Raw genomic sequence first — 21,270 nt, 5'->3', positions numbered from 1 at the left:
CCACGGCCCAATGAAAATCCTGCCCAGAGAGTTTAATGGTGCGTGGCGAATGTGAAAGAAATACGTGCAATGAGGTGTGAGTGGGAAGGAGACAGTTTGGAGGGTGATTTAGGAGAATGGTGAGGGAAGAGGAGAGAAAATTAAATCAATAAAATCGGCAATGGTGTGGGGAAAAGTGACCTTACACAGAATTGGGGGAAATGAATAAAGCTGAACATGATAATGTCAAAATGAACTCGAGAAATGCAGTTTTCATGAATTGAAAACAGCCTTATACAGAATGGGCAGGAATAGCACCAAATAAATTGATGAAATAAGTCTACAATGAGGCACAAAGTCAAATTTGTGAAAATGAATTAAATAAATAGGCAGGTTTCATGAATTAAACATAGTCTTACATGGAATGGGGAGAAACAACAGTGAGGATGGCTGACAGACAGCCCAGTTAAAATTTCAAAGACCGTTCCCAACTGGGAACCTGTGACGAGTTTGGCTGATTGCCAAAGAAAAAAATTCACGGACTGTTCCCCATTGGGAACCTGTGAGCAAAGCTTAGCTAACAGCCCAGTAAAAATGTGAAAGACTGCTTCTGACAGGGAACCTTATGGTAAGGCCAGTTGATGGCCAAAGAATAAATTTAAATATTACTGATGCCTTTCTCAGCTGATGGCCAGAAATCTAAAGGCCAACGATAAAATTAAAACCACAGTTCCCAGCGCATGGAGTTGCAAGAAGGAACAATTGAATGTGGAGGACCAGAGATCATATGAGAGGAGTCAGACAATCAGTGGTAAGTATCAGTAATATGCTTAAAAGAAAGTAATGTGACAGAGGCATGACAGAAATGAGGCAAGTAGGCATGACAGACATTCATGATAGTCGGAAACAGATCAGTGCATATTATACACAAAACCTTTTTATTAAAAATAAATATATACATTCTTGTTAAATAAATATGAGACATTTCAGGATATTAATTAATGCTAACTACTGATTTTTAAAATTATTTAGGTTATTATTTTACCCACTTTGCTGCATTTCTGTAATCTCTGGGGGGGGGGTTGCCTTGCCTATACTTTACACAACACTTGCAGTCAGCCTAAAACAGTACTGTTCCGTGCATCAGGTCCTCGAGTCCTAGATATGTCACGGTGCGTGCATTATATCCAATTTTAGAACTGCCACTCCAACACAGAATTTAAACACAATTTTTACTGCATCTTCATCCAACAACTGACCTAGGTTTCCAACTTACCTCCCTTGTATCTGGTCCAGAGCGGTCTTCATTCTCTGCTGGTACTGCTTGCACTTCTCAGCAGTGATGTAAACATGCATTATAGAACCATCTTTCCACTGAGTGTGTGCAAATCGGCCACAGTACTTGGCATTCACCAGTTTAATTCTGGTTTCCTGTTGCAATGGAAGTTTTAAAATAAATCTTCAGTCAATACAGCGTTAGTAGAATACAGACATAATCCCAATAGTGACATGATGTTCTTTTACTAGTAGGAGAAGCTTCTGATTCGGTGCTTTACTCAAGTAAAGGAACGACCTGAGCTCACAGTCATCAGCGAGGTGCAGCTAATTCTCCAATAAATAATAATCCTTTAGATTTCAGCAGTCAATGCCTTTTTGCAGCTTCCCAATCAGTTCTCACTTGTAGGTTAGAATTTTTAAGGTTGATTTATGTGAGTTGTAATTCCAATGGTCAGTGGAAATATTACTTACTTCTATAGAATAATTTAAATATAATTTCTAGCTACTGAAGTCATTTTAACAGTTCAAATGGAAAATAACAATTTCAGGCATCTTATATTAAATATCCTGAACCTTCTCTAACATCCAATTCCCCACATTAAATCAAGTTTCAAACCAATATATGCAATTTAGTTTCTGAATACACAGGTGTGTCAAGAAATACTGAATATAAGGATATATTTACATTATAACTGTAGTCGATACAAAGTGATTTTGCTACGTATTGATGCCACAGTTATAAGAGTAATTAATTCCATGATTCAAGCAGGGAATCACACACAAAGGAAGTGCAGGCCGGAGATAGAGCTGCAACATTGTGGCTCCGATTCTCCCTTTGAATGTGGCTCCCCACTTGGCGCAATGCATTTACCCTACTGCGTAAATATGGACTTTGGGCCCAACCTAACAGTGCAAGGAAGCACGGTTAGACTCCCGGTTAGTGTCGATCTGCTTCAGGTCAGGTCTTAACTCTGGATTTACACTGTACAAGTTTAACATTGGTGCAAAGCAATTTGCCCAACACTAAATTTGTAGAGGAAATTCATCCTTAGATTCCCTATATTAAAAGGTAAAGTAGTTCAACCTACACATACAAATTGGGAAATGCTGACACCTTGCAGACTACAGGGTCACTGATTTTGTTTCTTAAGAGCCTTGCACTGCCATATTGGTCCAGCAGTCCCTCCGCTACTCATTGTACACGAGTTCTCTATCTGAACTGCACCCTTCATTCTTTAATCAAACTCTTCACAGCAGATTTGACCAGGGAAAAAAAAGCAACATCATTACGCAAATGACACCAGATCCGCATTCTACAATACATCTTAAATACCTGTTATTTTATTTTTATATATTAAGTGTATACAGGTAGACTACCCTTTATCCGAAAACCTCGGGACCAGCCGAGTTTCGGATAAAGGAGAATTTCGGATTTCGGAAGGTGGGTCGGCGGGGGTCCGCGGGGGGGGGGTCGGCGGGGGGTCGTGCGCACGACTTACGCTGACGCTCAGCGTAAGTCAGTCGGGGTCGGCGCCGGCGGGGTACGCGGGGGGGTTGGCGGTTGTTGGGGTCCACGGGGGGGTCGGCGGTTGTCGGGGCTGGCGGGGTCGGCGGTTGTCGGGGCCGGCGGGGTCCGCGGGGGGGTCGGCGGCTGGCGGGGTCGGCGGTTGTCGGGGCTGGCGGGGTCCACGGGGGGGTCGGCGGTTGTCGGGGCTGGCGGGGTCGGCGGTTGTCGGGGCTGGCGGGGTCCGCGGGGGGGGTCGGCGGTTGTCGGGGTCGGCGGGGTCCGCGGGGGGGTCGGCGGTTGTCGGGGCTGGCGGGGTCGGCGGTTGTCGGGGCCGGCGGGTCCGCGGCGGGGTCGGCGGCTGTCGGGGTCCGCGGGGGGGTCGGCGGTTGTCGGGGCTGGCGGGGTCGGCGGCTGGCGGGGGGGTCGGCGGGGGGCCGTGCGCACGACTTACCCTTTATCCGAACTTCCGCAACCGGAACCCTCTAAAAACCGAAGGTTTTTTCGTTCAGCGTAAGTCGTACGCACGACTTACGCTGAACGAAAAAACCTTCGGTTTTTAGAGGGTTTCGGTTTTCGGAAGTCCGGATAAAGGGTAGTCTACCTGTATATACACATACATAGTCCCCCAATATTTGAAAATTTCTTCACCAAATAAATTGAAGGGCTATTTTTTTGTGCTTGGGAGATATTCTAACTCTACATGTAAATAGATCTCGGCCTGGAAATTGTGGTTGGAGGCTTGCCGCTGGCGTATGCCATCAGACTGAACGAAAAATACAAACTTACCTGGTGTCTCCGGAGCTTCGGATTGTTTCGGTTCTGGGCCTGCAGGCGTGTGCCTGTGTGAAGGCCCATGGATCCCAGGGGCTCACACAGCTCACAAACTCCCCTAGGATCCATGGGCCAGGCCAGCTAATCAAAAAGGGGAAATGCTGGAGATACTCAGGAGGTCAGGCATCATCTGTGAAGTGAGAAACAGAGTTAACGTTTCAGATCGATGACCTTTCGTCAGAACTGGAGTTCCAGGTCATCGACCTGAAACGTTAACTCTGTTTCTCGCTTCACAGATGCTGCCTGACCTGCTGAGTATCTCCAGCATTTTCTGTTTTTATTTCAGATTTCCAGCATCTGCAGTATTTTCTTTTTTGTTTCAATCAAAAAGGGGGATTCCTAAGATGCTGAACGGAAACCCCATAAGCATATAAAAATACCCAAATAAATAAAATTTCACACCGCTTAAATAAAAATAAATGATCACATGTTCAAAATTAATTAAAAGACCCTTTAATTAAACATTTAAAATAAATAATTAATTTTTTGAAAAGTAAATTTAAACATTTTAACACAGGACAAAATTTACCTAAACTAATTTTAAACGTATGTGTATGTTTAAATCATTTTAAACATTTTATTTTAACATTTATTTTAACCCTTACGCTGGTTAATAAACAAAGGCCTTGCGCCTGCTTTTACCAGGTGAAAGGGTTTCGTGGGACAGCGAATGTGAATTTGTAGCGGATGGAGTGGATCTGTCCAAGCGAAGCGAAGCTTGACAGATCGCAAGTCTGGGATTCCGCGTGCGGCCGCGCATGCGGAAACCAGGAACTTGCGGGGCCGTTCTGAAGGCTTCCGATAGCGTACGCTGTACGTACACTGTCGGAAGCACCGTAAAATCCGGGCCAGCATCTCTTCTTGAACGTTGTCCCATTAGGATCACTAGAGGGCGCTGTAACTCTAGTCACCATCACCTTAGTCCCTTCTGATGAATTGTCTTGATGGCGGTTGTGTGAAAATCATTCGGATGCACACATTCAACCAGAAATTTAAAAAGGTATTAGTATTCTCTATCTAAATCTGCAAATAAATTCTAAAGGATGTTAGTACTAATGTCATAAAATTGCTAGTTGCTTCCTTAAGCCGGGTAATTCCTTGGAGCTGTCGCTGTCCCATGTCCGTAACTTCGCCGTAAGTGCAGCGGAAACCCCACTGATGCGTGTAAACAGGGTTCTGACTCATTTCTGGCCAAGTTACCACATTGGAGTGGGGACAACACCGAGGAAACCCTGAGCCTTTCATTTTTTTTTTCTCCTCCCCTCAACTGGAGTTGATGACTCACATGAGAGACTTATTGTTCTACATAACCCAGCAGTCCTTACCCTTGGCCAATTTTCATGTGCAAGTTTAGTCAGTGAATGTCAACAGGCTGTTTGGCAATGGGAGTCAACATGGCCAAGGCCAAGCTGGAGCAGTTAGAAAAGGGAATGGGCAGCGACAGATCAGTTCTATATACTATCGCTGAATTATTGTAAAAGTTTTCTCTGTTTTAGTTTGATTTGCACTGAAATGAAATTGGACTGATACTTCAAAGTTAGGGACACCAAGATGTCCTGATAACTGACGGAGCCTGAAGTGGTCACAAACATGCACAGAGGAAAAAATGAAAAGGATGTAATAGGTCAAAGTGAGACAGGTCAGCAATAACTTACATTTTTATAGTGCCAAAACTTCCTAAGGTACTTCACTAGAGTTTAGAAGAATGAGAGGGGATCTCATTGAAACGTATAAATTTCTGACAGGGCTAGGCAGACTAGATGCAGGATGTTTCCCCTGGCTGGGGGGTCTAGAACGTAGGGTCACAGTCTCAGGATACAGGGTAGGACATTTAGGACTGAGATGAGGAGAAATTTCTTCACTCAGAGGGTGGTGAACCTGTGGAATTCTCTACCACAGAAGGCTGTGGAGGCCAAGTCACTGAATATATTTAAGAAGGAGATAGATAGATTTCTAGACACAAAAGGCATCAAGGGGTATGGGGAGAGAGAGCGGGAATATTGTATTGAGATAGAGGATCAGCCATGATCATATTGAATGGCGGAGCAGGCTCGAAGGGCCGAAGGGCCTACTCCTGCTCCTATTTTGCTATGTTTTTTGTCTATGTTCACATATTATCTTAACGGTAATGGTGTGTTACAATTTCATTATTTAACTACTTTTCATAAGTTGGCTCCTGAACAGTACTGAGGTGGGGCAACTTAATAGTTTGGTAAGTCAAACCTATTTAAGAGGGAGTTGAAACAGATCCTAGCAGTTAATTTTGTAGCAACATCAATACGGTTATCAATTATTGGAAAAAATTGATATAACAGATCATGCAGAATTAAAGATTATGGCCTAGAAATTCAGTATAGCCACTTTTGGGGCGGTAAAGTCGGGCGGGCGCTAAAGTTTGCGCCCGGCGCAAAGTCGATGGCACTTCACCGATATTCAGTAGCTTCGCCCTAAGAGGTTGCTTGAGCGCTAAAAACTGGCGATGCACGCCTATCTTTAGGCGCTAAGCCGGCGGTGCTGAGGGATAGCGCCGAGGCCGGGCGCAGCGCAGGTGCGGTCATTTCTTGATTGACAGCAGACACCGTGGCGCCGGCCAGCTCTTAAAGGGGGAAGGGTCGACTTGCTCTGCTGCAACGGCCTGCACACTGCAGCCTTCCAGCTAGGCCTGAACACTGCTGGTGATCAGAAGGAGCCATGGCAACGGTACAGAAGGCCCATGAGCGTGCCCTGCGCTTCTCAGCCCATGACTTGAAGGTGATGGTGAGGGCCTTGGAGAAGAGACAGCACATCTTGTTCCCGGACACTGGCAGGAAGCCTCCCACCAGCGTCTATAGGAAAGCCTGGAGGGAGGTCGCCCGCTGGGTGTCGGCCACCGGCGATGCCCCCAGGGACAATGTCCAATGCCGGAAGAAGTTTAATGACCTGACCAGGATTGTCAGGGTGAGTACCCTTTCCAGTCTCCTCCTCATCCTTGCATGTACACCTGACATGATGGGCAAAGGGACCTGAAAGCCCTAATGGCCAGCCCTCAGCCAGCAGCTATGGGACAGTCATGAACATCAATTGCACATTCTGTACTTGACACCATGGGAGGCAGTGCACACCACATCAGGGCTACACACTGGCCAAGCTATTCCACCATGGGAGGCAGCGCACACCACATCAGGGCTACACACTGGCCAAGCTATTCCACCATGGGAGGCAGTGCACACCACATCAGGGCTACACACTGGCCAAGCTATTCCACCATGGGAGGCAGCGCACACCACATCAGGGCTACACACCGTACTTACAGGCCATCCTTTCTCTTGCAGGCAAAACTTGCCAACAACCAAAGGCACCAGGAGCAGACCGGGGGAGGCCGCCCCCAGATCCAGGAGCTCACTCCCCTGGAGGAGTGCGTGAGTCGCCTCATGGGACCCCGGGTGATTGGGCCCGTCGCCTGTGGAGATGCCGACCCTCTTCTGGGCCACAATGGTATGGACATCACCTTTTGGACCTCTCTCGTCGCACTTGCGCATCCGATCTACCTCCTTTGCCATTGTCCGACCAATGCGCTGAATGCCACCAGTCATGCCTCCCTCGCTGACGCCCTCTCCTCACTCTAAAGCTACTCTTGTGCCTTCCTGCTTTCAGCTGGTGACGAGGAGCTCCCTGAAGCTGCCAGTGACAGCCCCTCCGAGGAGGAGGAGGAGGAGGAACAGGAAGGCGGACCATCAGGGCAGCAGTCAGGTGCGGCTGCAGATGCCGAAGTAGTGGACACGTCTTCCCTGGAGGAGAGCCTGGAGGAAGTGTCGGAGGGGAGTGGAGCTGCTGGGACCAGTGGCGTCCAGCAACCCAGGAGGGCTGCGGTTGGTCCGCGGCCTTCGCCCCAGAGGTGGGAAGGATCGGAGGGGAGTGCAGTTGCTGGGCCCAGTCGCCGCCGGCAACGTGGCAAGGGTCGGGCAGCTCTGCCCCCTGCTCCCCAGCGGGAGAGTCCGGACTCCAGTCCGGCCACGTTCAACTCAGAGGAGGCGCGCCACCTCGATCAAATGGCCCAGGATTCGGATTGCCGGCACACCGAGCTGATGGGGGTAGTGGCACGGATGCCTGAGGCAATCGAGTCCCTGGCTAGTAGTGTGCGCGAGTTCGGGGCCTCACATGCCGCGAGTGGCCGGCTGATCAGTGGTGCCGTCCAGACAGTGGCTGCTCTGTTGCGGTCGCAGACCAGGGCAACAGGGGCACTGACTGCTGCCACACGCGCTGCGTCAGCCAGGCATCGCTTGGACACCCGCCGCGCTGCAGCAGCACAGCGGGCTGCCCTTCAGCAGATTGGTGCGCATGCTGCAGTGCAGGCCCGGGCGAGTGCCAGAGTGCCACATCACCAGCCAGGGCCGACCATCCGCCAGATTGCACACATTCCTCCAGCCGTCACCGCCACTCCCCCAGTGGCGCCTCAACGGCAAGCGGCTGCGAATGATGTTGGCCAGGCACAGCTGCGCCAATCACCAGCCGGCCCCTCGAGGGGCAAACCCCGTCTAGGCCGCCCCCCAAGGGCATCTGCCGGAAGAACATCTGACCCTCAGGAGCCTTTCCCCAGCCTCGCAGCAGCCACTGGGCAGAGCTTGCGGAGGAGCAGCAGGCCGGGCAGGGGCCCCAAAAGGCTCGACAAGGTCTCGCCCTCGCGGCCCAATAAGTAGACGGTGTGGTCAAGTGTTATTTTATATGGCGATGCCTATGTTTCTTTTGGGGATGGTTGTTTTGTTTCTGGGGATGTTTTTTGGGTTAAGGCCGAGGATGAAGGCCATTTTTGAACAAATGTTTAGTTATTCCTCCCCAGGTTGTGGGAGTGAGTCATTTGATGTACTGTTTTTTGGGGCCGTTGAATGTTTCTGGGTTTCATGTGGGAAGGGGTTTCATTGGTCTAAAATAAAGATTTCTCTTTATTCAGAGAGTGTCCATGTTTGTTGCTGTAAGTGTTTGTTGCCTTCGCCGGCTGAGGGCTTGCGGAGCGGCTGCGTTCATGTTCCTTCATGGCCACAAGGCATTCCCTGACAGGGGGCTTAGAAGTGACGTTCAATAAGCCGCCGACGGACGGCCCTTGGACCTTCTCGCTCCCTCCTGGGATGGTACTCCTCCTCCTCCTGCTCCTCCTCCTCATGCTCCTCCTGCTCCTCCTCCTGAGGTGGTGGTCCAACGTGAGGTGGCAGTGCCTGAGTCCTGCGGAGAGCCAGGTTGTGCAGCATGCAGCAAACAACGACGAATTGGGACACTCGGTCCGGGGAATACTGCAGAGATCCGCCGGAACGATCCAGGCAGCGGAACCGCTGCTTGAGGACGCCAATTGTTTGCTCGATTATGTTCCTGCTTGCTTGATGACTCTCGTTGTATGCCTCTTCAGCAGGGGTCCTGGGCGCGCGGAGCGGGGTCATGAGCCAGGTACACAAAGGATAGCCTTTGTCCCCGAGAAGCCATCCTCTTGGGGGAGGCTGTGCCTCGAACATCTCACGCACAGTTGTCTGCCGCAGGATAAAGGCATCGTGGCTGCTGCCTGGAAAGCGGGCATTGACAGCTAGGATGCGCTGCTTGTGGTCACACACCAGCTGCACATTGAGGGAATGGTAGCCCTTCCGGTTGCGGTAATCCTCGGCATGCTCCACAGGTGCCCGCAAAGCCACATGCGTACAGTCAATGGCGCCCTGCACCAAGGGGAAGGCCGCGAATCTTGCAAATCCCAGTGCACGCTGATGCTGCCTCTCCAGGGCCATGGGGAAGGAGATGAATTGGCGTCTCCTTCTGAAAAGGGCATCGGTCACCTGGCGGATGCAGCAATGCACGGCGAACTGGGATATGTTAGCAATGTCCCCAGCAGCGGATTGGAAGGAGCCGGTGGCATAGAAGTTCAAGGCCACCGTCACCTTCGCCTCCACCGACAGAGACGTCCTGCTCCTGAGCTTTGGACGCAGATCTCTGCGAAGCAGATGGCAGATCTCTCCAACCACCTCCTTTCGGAATCTCAGCCTTTTTACACATCGCGCGCCACTCATGTTGAGGTAGGAGCGCTGCTGGCGGTATGCCCTGACTGGGTAAGGCCTATGTTGCCGACGCCTGTTGCCCCCTCTGCGTCTAGCCAGGGCTGCCCCTCTCACACCGCGTCTGCGAGCCCTACGGACATGACGCTGAAACTCAGCGTTGGCACCCCATGCAGCCCCCATAATATGCTGCCAAACAGTCAAATATACAAGAGGCCACTTGCAAAGCTCTGGCCTGAAGCCAAAAATACCTGAGCTAGTGTTGGCCCAAACCAGAAAGCTGTCTTCCTTGGTCTCTCTCCAGAAATCCGTTGCACAAGAGTGTTTGCTGCAAAATGCCTGCCCTTTATATTGCAGGGTAAGTGCCCTTTAATTTACGCTCCCCGGGGCCCACGTCGGCTCTGTTGCGTTCCACTAAACAAGCGTGCGGGCCGCCGGCCGCACAATGGGGCGGTCCCACTGAAGTTCTGGATCGGGGCGCGCAAAGGGCGTTGCACGAGGATATGACGCCATTTTCTGCGCGCGCAGGTGAGCGCGCGCTAAACTTTGCGCCGGCGCTAAATGTCTACTTAATTTGGGGCGAGGCGCAGATCGCGCTGCGCCCGGACGCTACACGCATAGCGCCCGAAATTCACTTCTCTTAAGGCGCTAACGGCTGGCGCAAGCAACTGAATTTCTAGGCCTATAAGACGGAACAAGAAGATTTCATAATTACATTTCCAGTAATTTATGGAAGTTTTTACTTCAGCTGACTAAGCAGTTAACTGTTTTTAAATTAATTTTTCAAACATCACTTACTGCATCCGTTTGAATGCACTCATTCACTGGCTTCCCTTTTATATCCACTACACCATCAGAATGCCGAAAAGCACAATCCGCAAGCGCATCGTAGCAAGACAATCTGCGAGCCTTCAATCCATACTTTTCAAGCCATTTCTTGGAAGTTATATAGTCCTCCGTTTTTGACTGTGTCACTGGCTGAAGAATAGTCACTGTTTTTTCATAAAAGTGAAACAGGGAAAAAATGCATGAGATAGATACAGATCGTTGAGTAATATAAGCACATATATACATTTCAAAAAACAGGTGCAACAACTGATGGTGATCTTATAACTAACAGATATTAGTCATTTATTCTGGGAATTAGGAGTGCCACAGAAAGCGTCTTTATCTATTTGTAAATTCATAGCAACCTTACTCTACAAGATGCATTGCAGCAACTCGCCAAGGCTTCTTCGGCAGCACCTCCCAAACCCGCGACCTCTCCCACCTAGAAGGACAAAGGCAGCAGGCGCATGGGAACACCACCACCTCCAAGTCCCCCTCCAAGTCACACACCATCGCCTTGGAAGTATATCGCCGATCCTTCATCGTCGCTGGGTCAAAATCCTGGAACTTCCTACCTAACAGCACTGTGGGAGTACCTTCACCACACGGACTGCAGCGGTTCAAGAGGGCAGCTCATCACCACCTTCTCAAGGGCAACTAGGGATGGGCAATAAATGCTGGCCTTGCCGGCGATGCCCACATCCCATGAATGAATAAAAAAAAAGTTAAGTCTTACCTACAGTATCTCTGAGTTTATTTAACCAGATACACTTCCACCCTGGCTCCATTTATCCTTGAATTCTAGATGGCAAAGAGCTTTCTTTCTATTTGATTTTACAATTTACACAGTTGGCCTGCCAATGAATACAGAGCGGTTTGTTGATATTAATGCAGCCATGACAACCAACCTTTAAAAGCCACCCTCACAGTTAGATGCAAAAAGTTTACAAGTCAACAAAGGCTCAGGATTCAGTAAAGATACAACAACTCTCTGACCAAACTACATATGCAAGAACCTTAGATTAGTGATAATGGGGGACGTCAATTATCCTAATATAGAATGGGAAAATAGCAGTGTAAAGGGCAAACAAGGGGAGGAATTCCTCAAATGTGTACAAGAGAACTTTCTTGATCAGTATGTTTCCAGCCCAACAAGAAAGGAAGCAGTGCAGGATCTATTTCTGGGGAAGGAGGTGGGGCAAGTGCAGCATGTTTCAGTGGGGGAGCATTTGGGAAACAGCGATCACAATTTAGAACAGTTATGGAAAAGGACAAAGAAAAATCAAATGTGAAAATGCTCAACTGGAGGAGGGCTAATTTCAGTGAGTTGAAAAGGGGTCTGGCCCAGGTGGATTGGAATCAAAGATTGGTAGGTCAAACAGTAAATGTGCAAAGGGAGGCCTTCACAGAGAAGGTGGTTTGGGTACAGACTAGACACAGTCCTATGAGGGGGAAAGGAAGGGTATCCAAAGCTAGAGCTCTCTGGATGACTAAAGATATAGGCCTAGAAATTGGGTATAGCCCCGCTTGAGGCGTTAGAACTGGCGCTGCGCAAAGTTTATAGCCAGACAAAACTTATCGCCGCCTGGCGCGATATTGGGTTGCATCGCCCCTAAAGGGGATTGAGGCGCGAATTCAGGCGCAACCCAATATCGGAGCGGACGGGCGCAGCACAGGTGCTCTCTATTACTGATGACCACAAGACTTCCAGGCGCCGGCCAGCTCTTAAAGGGGTGGGTCAGTCAGCTTCAGCATCCACACTCTTCACCTTGCAGGCCTCAGAATCGGCGCAGGCCCTTCTCTGGCGCTAAAAACTTGGACCAGATGGAGAAGGTGAGACAGAGAGCAGAGCGCTTCACCAATGAGGCTCTGGAGCAATTGGTGGCCGCAGTGGAGCGCCGGCGAGATGTTCTCTACCCAGACAATGGCACGAGGCCGAATCATAAGGACTACCGACGACCTTGGAGGGATGTATGCCAGAGGGTCAACTCCAGCAGCATGGTGACCAGGAGCCCTGTCCAATGCAGAAAGAAATTCAACGACCTCACTCAGGTCGTGAGGGTGAGTGTTGTTTCTGCAAACTTCTGCATCCCCTCATTTGCACCTGACTTTATGGCTACAGGGTGGGCTGTGCCCCATTGGCCATCTGCCAGCAAGCACCCATGGCCCTTTCTGGGCACACACATGCACATTTGACTCAAGGCGTCATGTAAGGGCTCTTGCACCATGGGGGGCATGAGATGATCACTCAGGGCATCATGTAACATAACTTCCCCTCCTTTCCCCTGCAGTCCAAGCTGGCGAGGATTGGCAAAGACCAGCTTTGCACCGGTGGAGGGCCTCCACAGTGGTCACTCTCACGGATCTCAAGGAGAGAGTCCACCAGATTCTTGGAGGACGTCTGAGTGGTCCTGTAACCACTGCAGCTGCCGACCCCATTGTCGACAGCGATGGTAAGGTTCTCACCTTTTACAACTGTCTCCTTCCACTTGTTCCCCCCGCCAGCATGCTTTCTCACTGTGGACCCATGTCATAGCCTTGCCGCAATCTGGCATCCCTTGCTGCCAAGCTGTCCTTTTGCTAAAGCCACTCTTCCACCTCCCTGCTTTCAGATGCTGCATCACCAGCTCGGGAGCCGGGCCCTCAAGCTGCCAGTGCCAGTGCCTCCGAAGGCTCAATGAGAAAATTACTGTCCAACAGGTCAGCAACTCTCTCCAGCAACGATCAGAATGGCCAGCCCAAATGGCTGCAGCTTTTATACTAGTGCTGTCCCTTTAAATAGCGCCCCCCGAGTCCGAGAAAGGCCTGGGAACGCTCCATCCAACTGTCACTAATAGCGCCAGGCGAAAAGGTTGCGGGCGTCACCGAATATCTGCACCGGGGCGCCAAAAAGGCGTTGCACACTGAAATGACGTCATGATCTGCCTGCGCCCGCGGACGAGCGAAAAGAGTTAGCGCCGGTGCTAAAAGGATACTCAATATGGGAGGTGGCGCTATATTCACTGCGCCCGCCCGAAAATTGGGTAACGCCCCAATTCTCGGGCTCTTTAGGTGCTAATCGCTGGCGCTACCAACCGAATTTCTAGGCCATAGAGATTAAAATGAAACAGAAAAAAAGAGGCTTAGGATAAATGTTGGGTTCATAATTAGTAGAGAACCAGCTGAATACAGAAAGTACAGGGGAGAATTGAAAAATGATTAAGAGTGGCAAAGAGAGTGTATGAGAATAGATTAGCAATCAACATAAAATGGAACCCAAAAGTCTTTTAGAAACGTATAAATAGTTAAAGGGTAGTCAAAGGAAGGGTGGGGCTGAGTCGGGACCAAAAAGGAGATCTTCTTGTGGAGGCAGAGGGCATGGCCATGGTACTAAATGAGTACTTTGCATCTGTCTTCACTAAAGAAGAGGATGCTGCCAATGTAGCAGTAAAGGAGGAGGTAGTAGAGAAATTGGATAGGATAAAAATAGATAAAGAGGTACTAAATAGGTTGTCAGCACTCAAAGTATAAACATCACCCAGGGGGTCCAGATGGGATGTATCCTAGGTTGCTGAAGGAAGTAAAGGTGGAAAGTGCGGAGGCTTGGGCCACAGTCTTCTAATCCACCTTAGATATGGGAGTGGTGCCAGAGGACTACAAATATTAAAACCGTGTTCAAAAAAGGGGAAAGGGATTAAACCAGGCTACTTCAGGCCAGTCAGCCTAACGTCGGTGGTGGGGAAACTTTTAGAGACAATAATCCGGAACAAAATTAATTGGCACTTGGAAAAATATGGGTTAATAAATGAAAGTCAGCGCAGATTTGTTAAAAGCATTAGTGTATGAATAACCTGATAATGTAATGGAGAGGGTTGATGAGAGTAGTGCGGTTGTTGTTGTTTATATGGACTTTCAAAAGGCGTTTGATAAAGTACCACATAATAGACTTGTTAGCAAAATTGAAGCCCATGGGATTAAAGGGGCAGTGGTGGTGTGGATATGTAATTGGCTAAGGGACAGAAAGCAGAGAGTAGGGGGTCGATTTTCCTGGAGCCGTCAGGCGGGGTTTCAGGCGTGTGGTGGGGGGGAAATCCCGAATTCGGGGGTCCCGACACCATCCCGCCCAAAACCCGCCTCCACGTAAGTTTCAGGGGAGGCGGGTACCCGCCTCGCACTGGGACCCGCCGACCCGAGGCGGGAAGGGATTAGTGCCAATTAACTGCCTGCTAACAGGTAGTTAACAGGCAGTTTTTAGCCTAATCCCTATTTTGAGGGGTGTCGTGTGGGATTCCCGACGGCTCCAAACCACGGCAGGTTAGAGCAGGCGGGCCGTCGGGTTGAAGGACTTGGAGGGGTCGCGATGACGGTGTTCAGGTGAGTGATGGGTGCATGAGTGCAAAGGTAAATGTGTTTGGTGTGTCTAAAGTGTGTAAAGAAGTTTAAATTACCTGTACTTACCTTAACAGCCTTTCTTCCTCTAGGTTTCGTGAGTCCATCACTCAGCCGGCACTGAAAGCAAAATGGCTGCGAGCTGTCAAAAGTGACAGCCTTCAGCTTTCATTGCCGGTGACAGTTCTAACTGAGTCTGTGTAGAAGGACTCAGGTTAGTAGTCAGACTGTCAGTGTTTGACAGCTTCAAACAGCTGTGAAACACTGATATTTCATCTGGCAACACCTCTTGACAGATGAAATTTCAGTCTGTGACGTCACCTGTTGCCGGGTGGCCCTTAATTGGCCTGCTGAGCCCACTGGGCGGGCTCAACAAGGTCAATCGAGGGAAAATCGCGTGGATTGGCCAGACGTCGATATAGGCGGGACTAAAACCCGAAAGTTGTAGTCCCGCCTCCTTCCCGACAGCTTCAGGAAAATCTACCCCTAGTAGTAAGCAGTTGTTTTTCAGACTGGAGGGAAGAGTGCTGTGGTGACCCCCAGGGGTCGCTGTTGGGACCACTGCTCTCTTTGATATGTATTAATGACCTGGATTTGGGTATACAGGGCATCATTTCAAAGTTTGCAGATGACAAAAATCAGAAATGTCGTAAACAGTGAGGAGGATAGTAACAGATTTCATGAGGACATAGACAGATTGGTGAAATGGGCAGACACGTGGCAGATGAAACTTAACACAGAGAAGTGTGAAGTGATTCATTTTGGTTGGAAGAATGAGGAGAGGCAATATAAACTAAACAGTACAATTTTAAAGGGGGTGCAGAAATAGAGCGATCTGGGGGGGTGTGTACACAAGTCTTTGCAGGTGGCAGGACAAGTTGAGAAGGCTGTTAAAAAGGCATATGGGATCCTTGGCTTTATAAATAGAGACAGAGAGCACAAAAGCATGGAAATTATGCTGAACTTTTATAAAACACTGGTTTGGCCCCAGATGGAGTATTGTGGCCAATTCTGGGCACCACACTTTAGGAAGGCCTTAGAGAGGGTGCAGAGGAGATTTACTAGAATGGTACCAGGGATGAAAGACTTCAGTTACATGGAGAGTCTAGAGAAACTGGGGTTGTTCTTCTTAGAGCAGAGAAGGTTAAGAGGAGATTTTATAAATGCGTTCAAAATCATGAATGGTTTTGATAGAGTAAATAAGGAGAAACTGTTTCCAGTGGCAGATGGGTCGGTAAGCAGAGGACACAGATTTAAGGTAATTGGCAAAAGAACCAGAGTCGACATAAGGGAAAACAAATTTACACAGCGAGTGGTTATGATCTGGAATGCACTGCCTGAAAGGGTGGTGGAAGCAGATTTACTAATAACTTTCAAAAGGGAATTGAATAAATACTTGAAGGGAGAAAAATTGCAGGACTGTGGGGAAATAGCAGGGGGGTGGGACTAATTGGAAAGCTCTTTCAAAGAGCCGGCACAGGCACATGGGTCGAATGGCCTCCTTCTGTGCTGTATCATTCTATGATTCTATGGTTATTCTTTATGGTTGTATTACTACTAACCTCCATTTGGCATTTGCATCAGTTTCAATGGAGGGCATTATTTTACCAGCTTTTAATTGTTGCTCCAACTGTATACTGCTGAGTCACAATTGCACCAATTGCAGTAAAAATGTGAATGCAGCAATTAAATTCTTCTTCAGTTTTACAATCTAAATGATTTAAATATTGCTAGTTGCATTTTTCTGTATTTCTCCCAAGAATATTGATTACCAGAATGCAAAGAGAAGATTGCCAGCAACATAAGAACATAAGACGTAGGAGCAGGAGGAGGTCATTTGGCCCCTCGAGCCTGCTCCGCCCTTCAATAAGATCATGGCTGATCTGATCTTGGCCTCAACTCCACTTCCCTGCCCGCTCCCCATAACCCTTGACTCCATTACCTTTCAAAAATCTGTCTATCTCCACCTTAAATATATTCAATGACTCCGCTTCCACAGCTCTCTGGGAAAGAGAATTCCAAAGATTCACAACCCTCTGAGAGAAGAAATTCCTCCTCATTTCCGATTTAAATGGGTGCCCCCTTATTCTGAAATTATGCCCCCTAGTTCTAGATTCCCCCACGAGGGGAAATATCCTCTCCGCATCTACCCTGTCAAGCCCCTTCAGAATCTTATATGTTTCAATAAGATCCCCTCTCAATCTTCAACCTTTTGCTGGTGGATGAAAAAATACCCAAACTGACAAACAACCAGTTAGCTAGACAACCAGTGTTACATTAGACCCCCTTAATGATTATTTTAGTTTTTTAACCTTGCCATGCCACCCACTAGCCCTGGCAGAGAGAGTGCAAAGAGACAATCTGTTCCCTGGCCTCTACCACAACCACGCTTTAAGTCAGTCATTGGAAGATGTGGGAAGAACGTGGGTTTACTCGAACTCTGATTATTTTTTTTATGAGCTTCTCTTCCTTTTGAGACTGGGTAAAAATCTTCCTTCACTCGTCCTCCTCCAGACAGCCCAGAGGAGACCAGGAATTGATTAGAATAGACCCTGTCACTCAACTGTACAGATTTCTAACACAGTAACATGTTGAACTGCACAGTTGCTCCAATGTTAATGATTTATAGCATCAAGGTGTAATCATTAAAATGCAATACCTGCATTAATCATAGGCTGAGGGGCATCCATTAAAATGGTGTGAACTTCTGCCAATGTGTTTCTGGCCTCCTCTATCTCACACCAGATGAGGAACACGTCTTCTCTGACTCCAGCTCCTGAAAACACACGTGAGTTACACTTGTTGATTTGTTACAATATTTATCAATTAGATCTTTAAGCACAGTCTTATAGCTTAAGCAAGGTTTACTGAAGGGATCTGTTTGTTAAGACGCAAGTGAAAAGAATGTAACAAACTTAGCTGATCAGATATGCTATAAACCTCAGCACAAAGCAAAAACTGAACCCGAAGCCTTGTAGTCTACGTGGCTTAGCGCTAGAATGTGTGTTTACAAATTGCCAACATGGAGTCAGTCACCAAGCACTTTAAGTATATGGAAGAATTAACTGTAGCTTAAACAAACATTCTGCTTAAATGGATCTTGTCATAGTAGTTCTCATTAGCTGACATTGTCTGTTCTGGCTTATATCATGTTGGTTAAGAAAGGACTAAAAATGAATATTCATCAACTATCGAAGAGGCATACATGAATGTAATGTACCAAGTTCATTCACCATAATGGCCCAGAGGTCATAATAAAAAAAACAATAGTAGATAAACTACAATATTTATGTACAGCCATTTTTGGGAAAAGAATGAAAAAGTAAAAATAGCTTACATCTGGATAAGGCAAAGTGCACTCAAATCAATGCCAAATAATAACCAAATAACACAGCCTCTGAATTCAATTTCTCTTCCTCTTTTGGATGAGAAGCTTTACCACATGGCAAACCTTTATATTTTAAATTCACTTAAACTGGAAGGAAAGTTCAGGAGGAATGCCTTTCAATCTAAAATGCTCTTCATTTAAGAGAGTAAAATAATATACAGCACAAAACAAACTGACTAGTGTAGGTTTGACCTCTCACCCTCCACCAAACAATGGTTCTGCCAGTTAAAGATGCAGAGATTCAACAGTATCTGATTTCCTCTTGGCAACTCAATCATGTGCCTAACCAAACTTTGTGTCCAGGTTCAGCTCCTCCAGCACCCTCCTCATCAGCCTCCAGAGTTCCAACTCATATAAAACCTATGTGCCCTGTCCTGCATTAAGGCCCTCTCACTTCACACCTTGCTAACATCCACTGGCTCTCTATCCCATAAGATATGAAATTTAAAATCCTCATTTGCGAATCCCTCCATGACCGCTGCAACCTTTCCCAGATTTGACGTCACAGCTTGTGTCCTTCAGTCTCATGCATCTCCCTGTCCCTCCACTCCAGCATCTATAGCAGAACCTTCAGCCATCTCGGCCCTATCCTTTGAAGCTGCCACTTAGCCAGTCCACCTTGCTTCTTCTCTCCCCATCTTCATAAGCCTCCTCAAAGCACCTCGGAACGTTCTCTACATTAACGGCACTATACAAATGCAAATTGTTGTTGGAAACATCAACTAGGATGGGTGACAATGGACAGACTTGCCAAACTCCTCTTTCGAGAGTGAGATTCATTCACCCTTACATGGATCTTGGAGCTGGATACACATCCCAGATAAAATCTAAGAGTTGGCCATGTTCTCCCATAGCTTCCAGAGTTTCAATGAGGGCTGCACGAGACCCCAGGGCCAAAGCCTTACAGAAATTTATGAAAGCAACGTAAGTGGACATCCCCTAAGCTTTATATTGCTCTGTGATCTTCTATAAAACTTCAACCTGCAAGCAAGCTAGCAATTGCGTTTAGACAGCAGAGATCCGTAGCACTGACTGTGCATGACCTCCCTGTATGGCTTCATTCCAAGCATCAGAGAGTTCAACTGGATCATTACTGCTCTGATATAGCCAGATTAACCGAGGATGACTCCAATCCAGAGCAGGTCAGTGTCCCTTCCAAACCCCAATTCAAATCTTCAGTGCAGGGTTGGAGCCAGGACGTGTCTCTGCTTTACTCTAGATCTGGTGAGGAACCTTGCAGGCTTGTGGTTCCCCAGTGGGACCTGTAGTCCTAGATCATTATATAGATCTTGATTTGGCCTCAGGAGGCTGTCAGGGACACCAATGCTTTGTAGAGTCTTCCATTTGGGAATTTTGGTCGACAGAATCAAAGGCTGCTTTGAGGTCTACGTATGCAACTGCCAGAGGGCGGTTGAATTTGCGATAAATGTCAGGCAATAGGCAGAGATCGCCCATCGGTGAATCCGGTTTCTCAGGGTGACAGTGTATCTGAAGCCAAACGAGTAGACATATGAAAAGACATTTCCAGGAACAGAAAGGAGAGTTATTGTTCTGTCATTGCCACACTCAGTGCATGGGCCTTTTCCTGTATAGAGCAAGATAATGATCGCTTCCTTCCCCTCTGCTGGCACCTTCCCAGAAATCCAAACCCAAAGAGTTGATGTAGTGCTGAGCTTGTGGGCTCAAGGGTGCACTTGAGAAGTTCGGGAGTTAGGTCTAGAAGCACGGCCATTTCATAATTTCTCAATAGCTAATTTCCCACATTACAACAGTGACTACACTCCAAAAAAGTACTGCATTGGCTGTAAAGCGCTTTGAGACGTCCGGTGGTCATGAAAGGCGCTATATAAATGCAAGTCTTTCTTTCTTTTCTGAGCGGACCTCTCCCATCATAGGTATACTGATGCGAGTCCTGGGATCGGGTGCTGTTTCTACTGCTGATAAGTCCAGATCTGAAACATGGTATTGCTTCAGGCTGGTTGAGTGCATGCTCTTAATGTTCTTTCCATCTCTGCAGGCTTTCCTCTTAAATTCAGCCTGCATCTCCATGTAAATCGTGAGAACAAAATCCAGCCAATGTGTAATATATTCAAAGCAAAGCAATAATAAGGTGAGTACTATTCATTAGCGCCTCTGCACCACTGATTTAAATAATTACAGCACTTGGAAATGGAATCATATATATATAGTAAGAAAAAAGATAAATAAGACACTAGGGGGGAGAAATTGGGTATGTAGCGCCACCTATTAGCGCCTAAAGAGGGCAGTCAGTGGCTGTAGCGCCACTGGCTGCGCCTCCCGCAATATTTAGCGGGGGCGCTAATGGTGGCGTTAGCATGTTGCGCTGCGCCACCACCGATGACGTCATCGGTGTGCGCAGCGTCCCATTAGCGCCCCGATCGCGATATTTGGTAGCGAACGCCGCTGTAGCGCTGTTCGCTACCCGCGCCCGGTTCACGGGGCCTTGCTGTGCCGGCAGTGGCGCAAGTTAAGGTGGAGGTGTGGGCGGCCGCCTTTTTCGGCAGCCACCTGCCAGCACCTCAGTCCCCGACCTCCTGACCCCACCGCGGCATTGCCGGCTGTTTCCCGAGAGCCCGGCACTTCTCCTCGGTGCCGGGCTCTTTTGCCGGCGCTCGCGATTGGGGATCGCGCTGTTGCAGGCCCCTCCCCCTTAACAATGGGAGGAAGGCCTGCAGTACCGCAGCGTGCCGTGCCGCAGCGTGTGGCGCTGCGGCACGTTGCGCTGCGATATTCCGTTTCAGCGCCCTAAGAGGGACGCGGAGCGCCTCGAGCCTCGCCCCGTCTCCCTCTAGGGGCGCTGAAACTGAATTTCTGATGTTCGTTAATGCTCCGAACGCTGCGCAAAAATCAGCACCCAGGCGAACTTGGCGCCACTTTGGCGCCTCAACCCAATTTCTCCCCCTAGAAGTGTAAAATGTCATATTTAGAAGACACAACAACATGCGATATATTTTCTTTTTTTTGCCAAAGTTAGTAAAAAAAAAGTCAATAGAGTATAAATCAGGTTACCCCACTTTATACTCATGCCAAACTTTACAGTAATATTCGTAAACAGGTGAAAT

At 48.2% G+C, this 21,270-nt stretch overlaps 1 protein-coding gene across 1 annotated transcript in view; it reads right to left on the bottom strand.

Moving 5' to 3' along the window:
* Positions 1–21,270, bottom strand: part of LOC147112042 (von Willebrand factor A domain-containing protein 3B-like) — a 332,584-nt gene that overhangs the window by 290,650 nt on the left and 20,664 nt on the right. The window contains 3 exon segments of the mRNA XM_085999537.1: positions 1,256–1,410; positions 10,402–10,595; positions 17,459–17,575. Of these exon segments, the coding sequence (XP_085855663.1) occupies positions 1,256–1,410; positions 10,402–10,595; positions 17,459–17,575 (466 nt within the window).

Source organism: Somniosus microcephalus, chromosome 10, assembly GCF_052327205.1.
Source record: "Somniosus microcephalus isolate GS21.2 chromosome 10, FLI_Smic_1.0, whole genome shotgun sequence".
NCBI classification, from domain to species: Eukaryota; Metazoa; Chordata; class Chondrichthyes; order Squaliformes; family Somniosidae; genus Somniosus; species Somniosus microcephalus.
The sequence above is the reverse complement of the archived record's forward strand: the minus strand, read 5'-3'. Positions and strand labels throughout refer to the sequence as shown.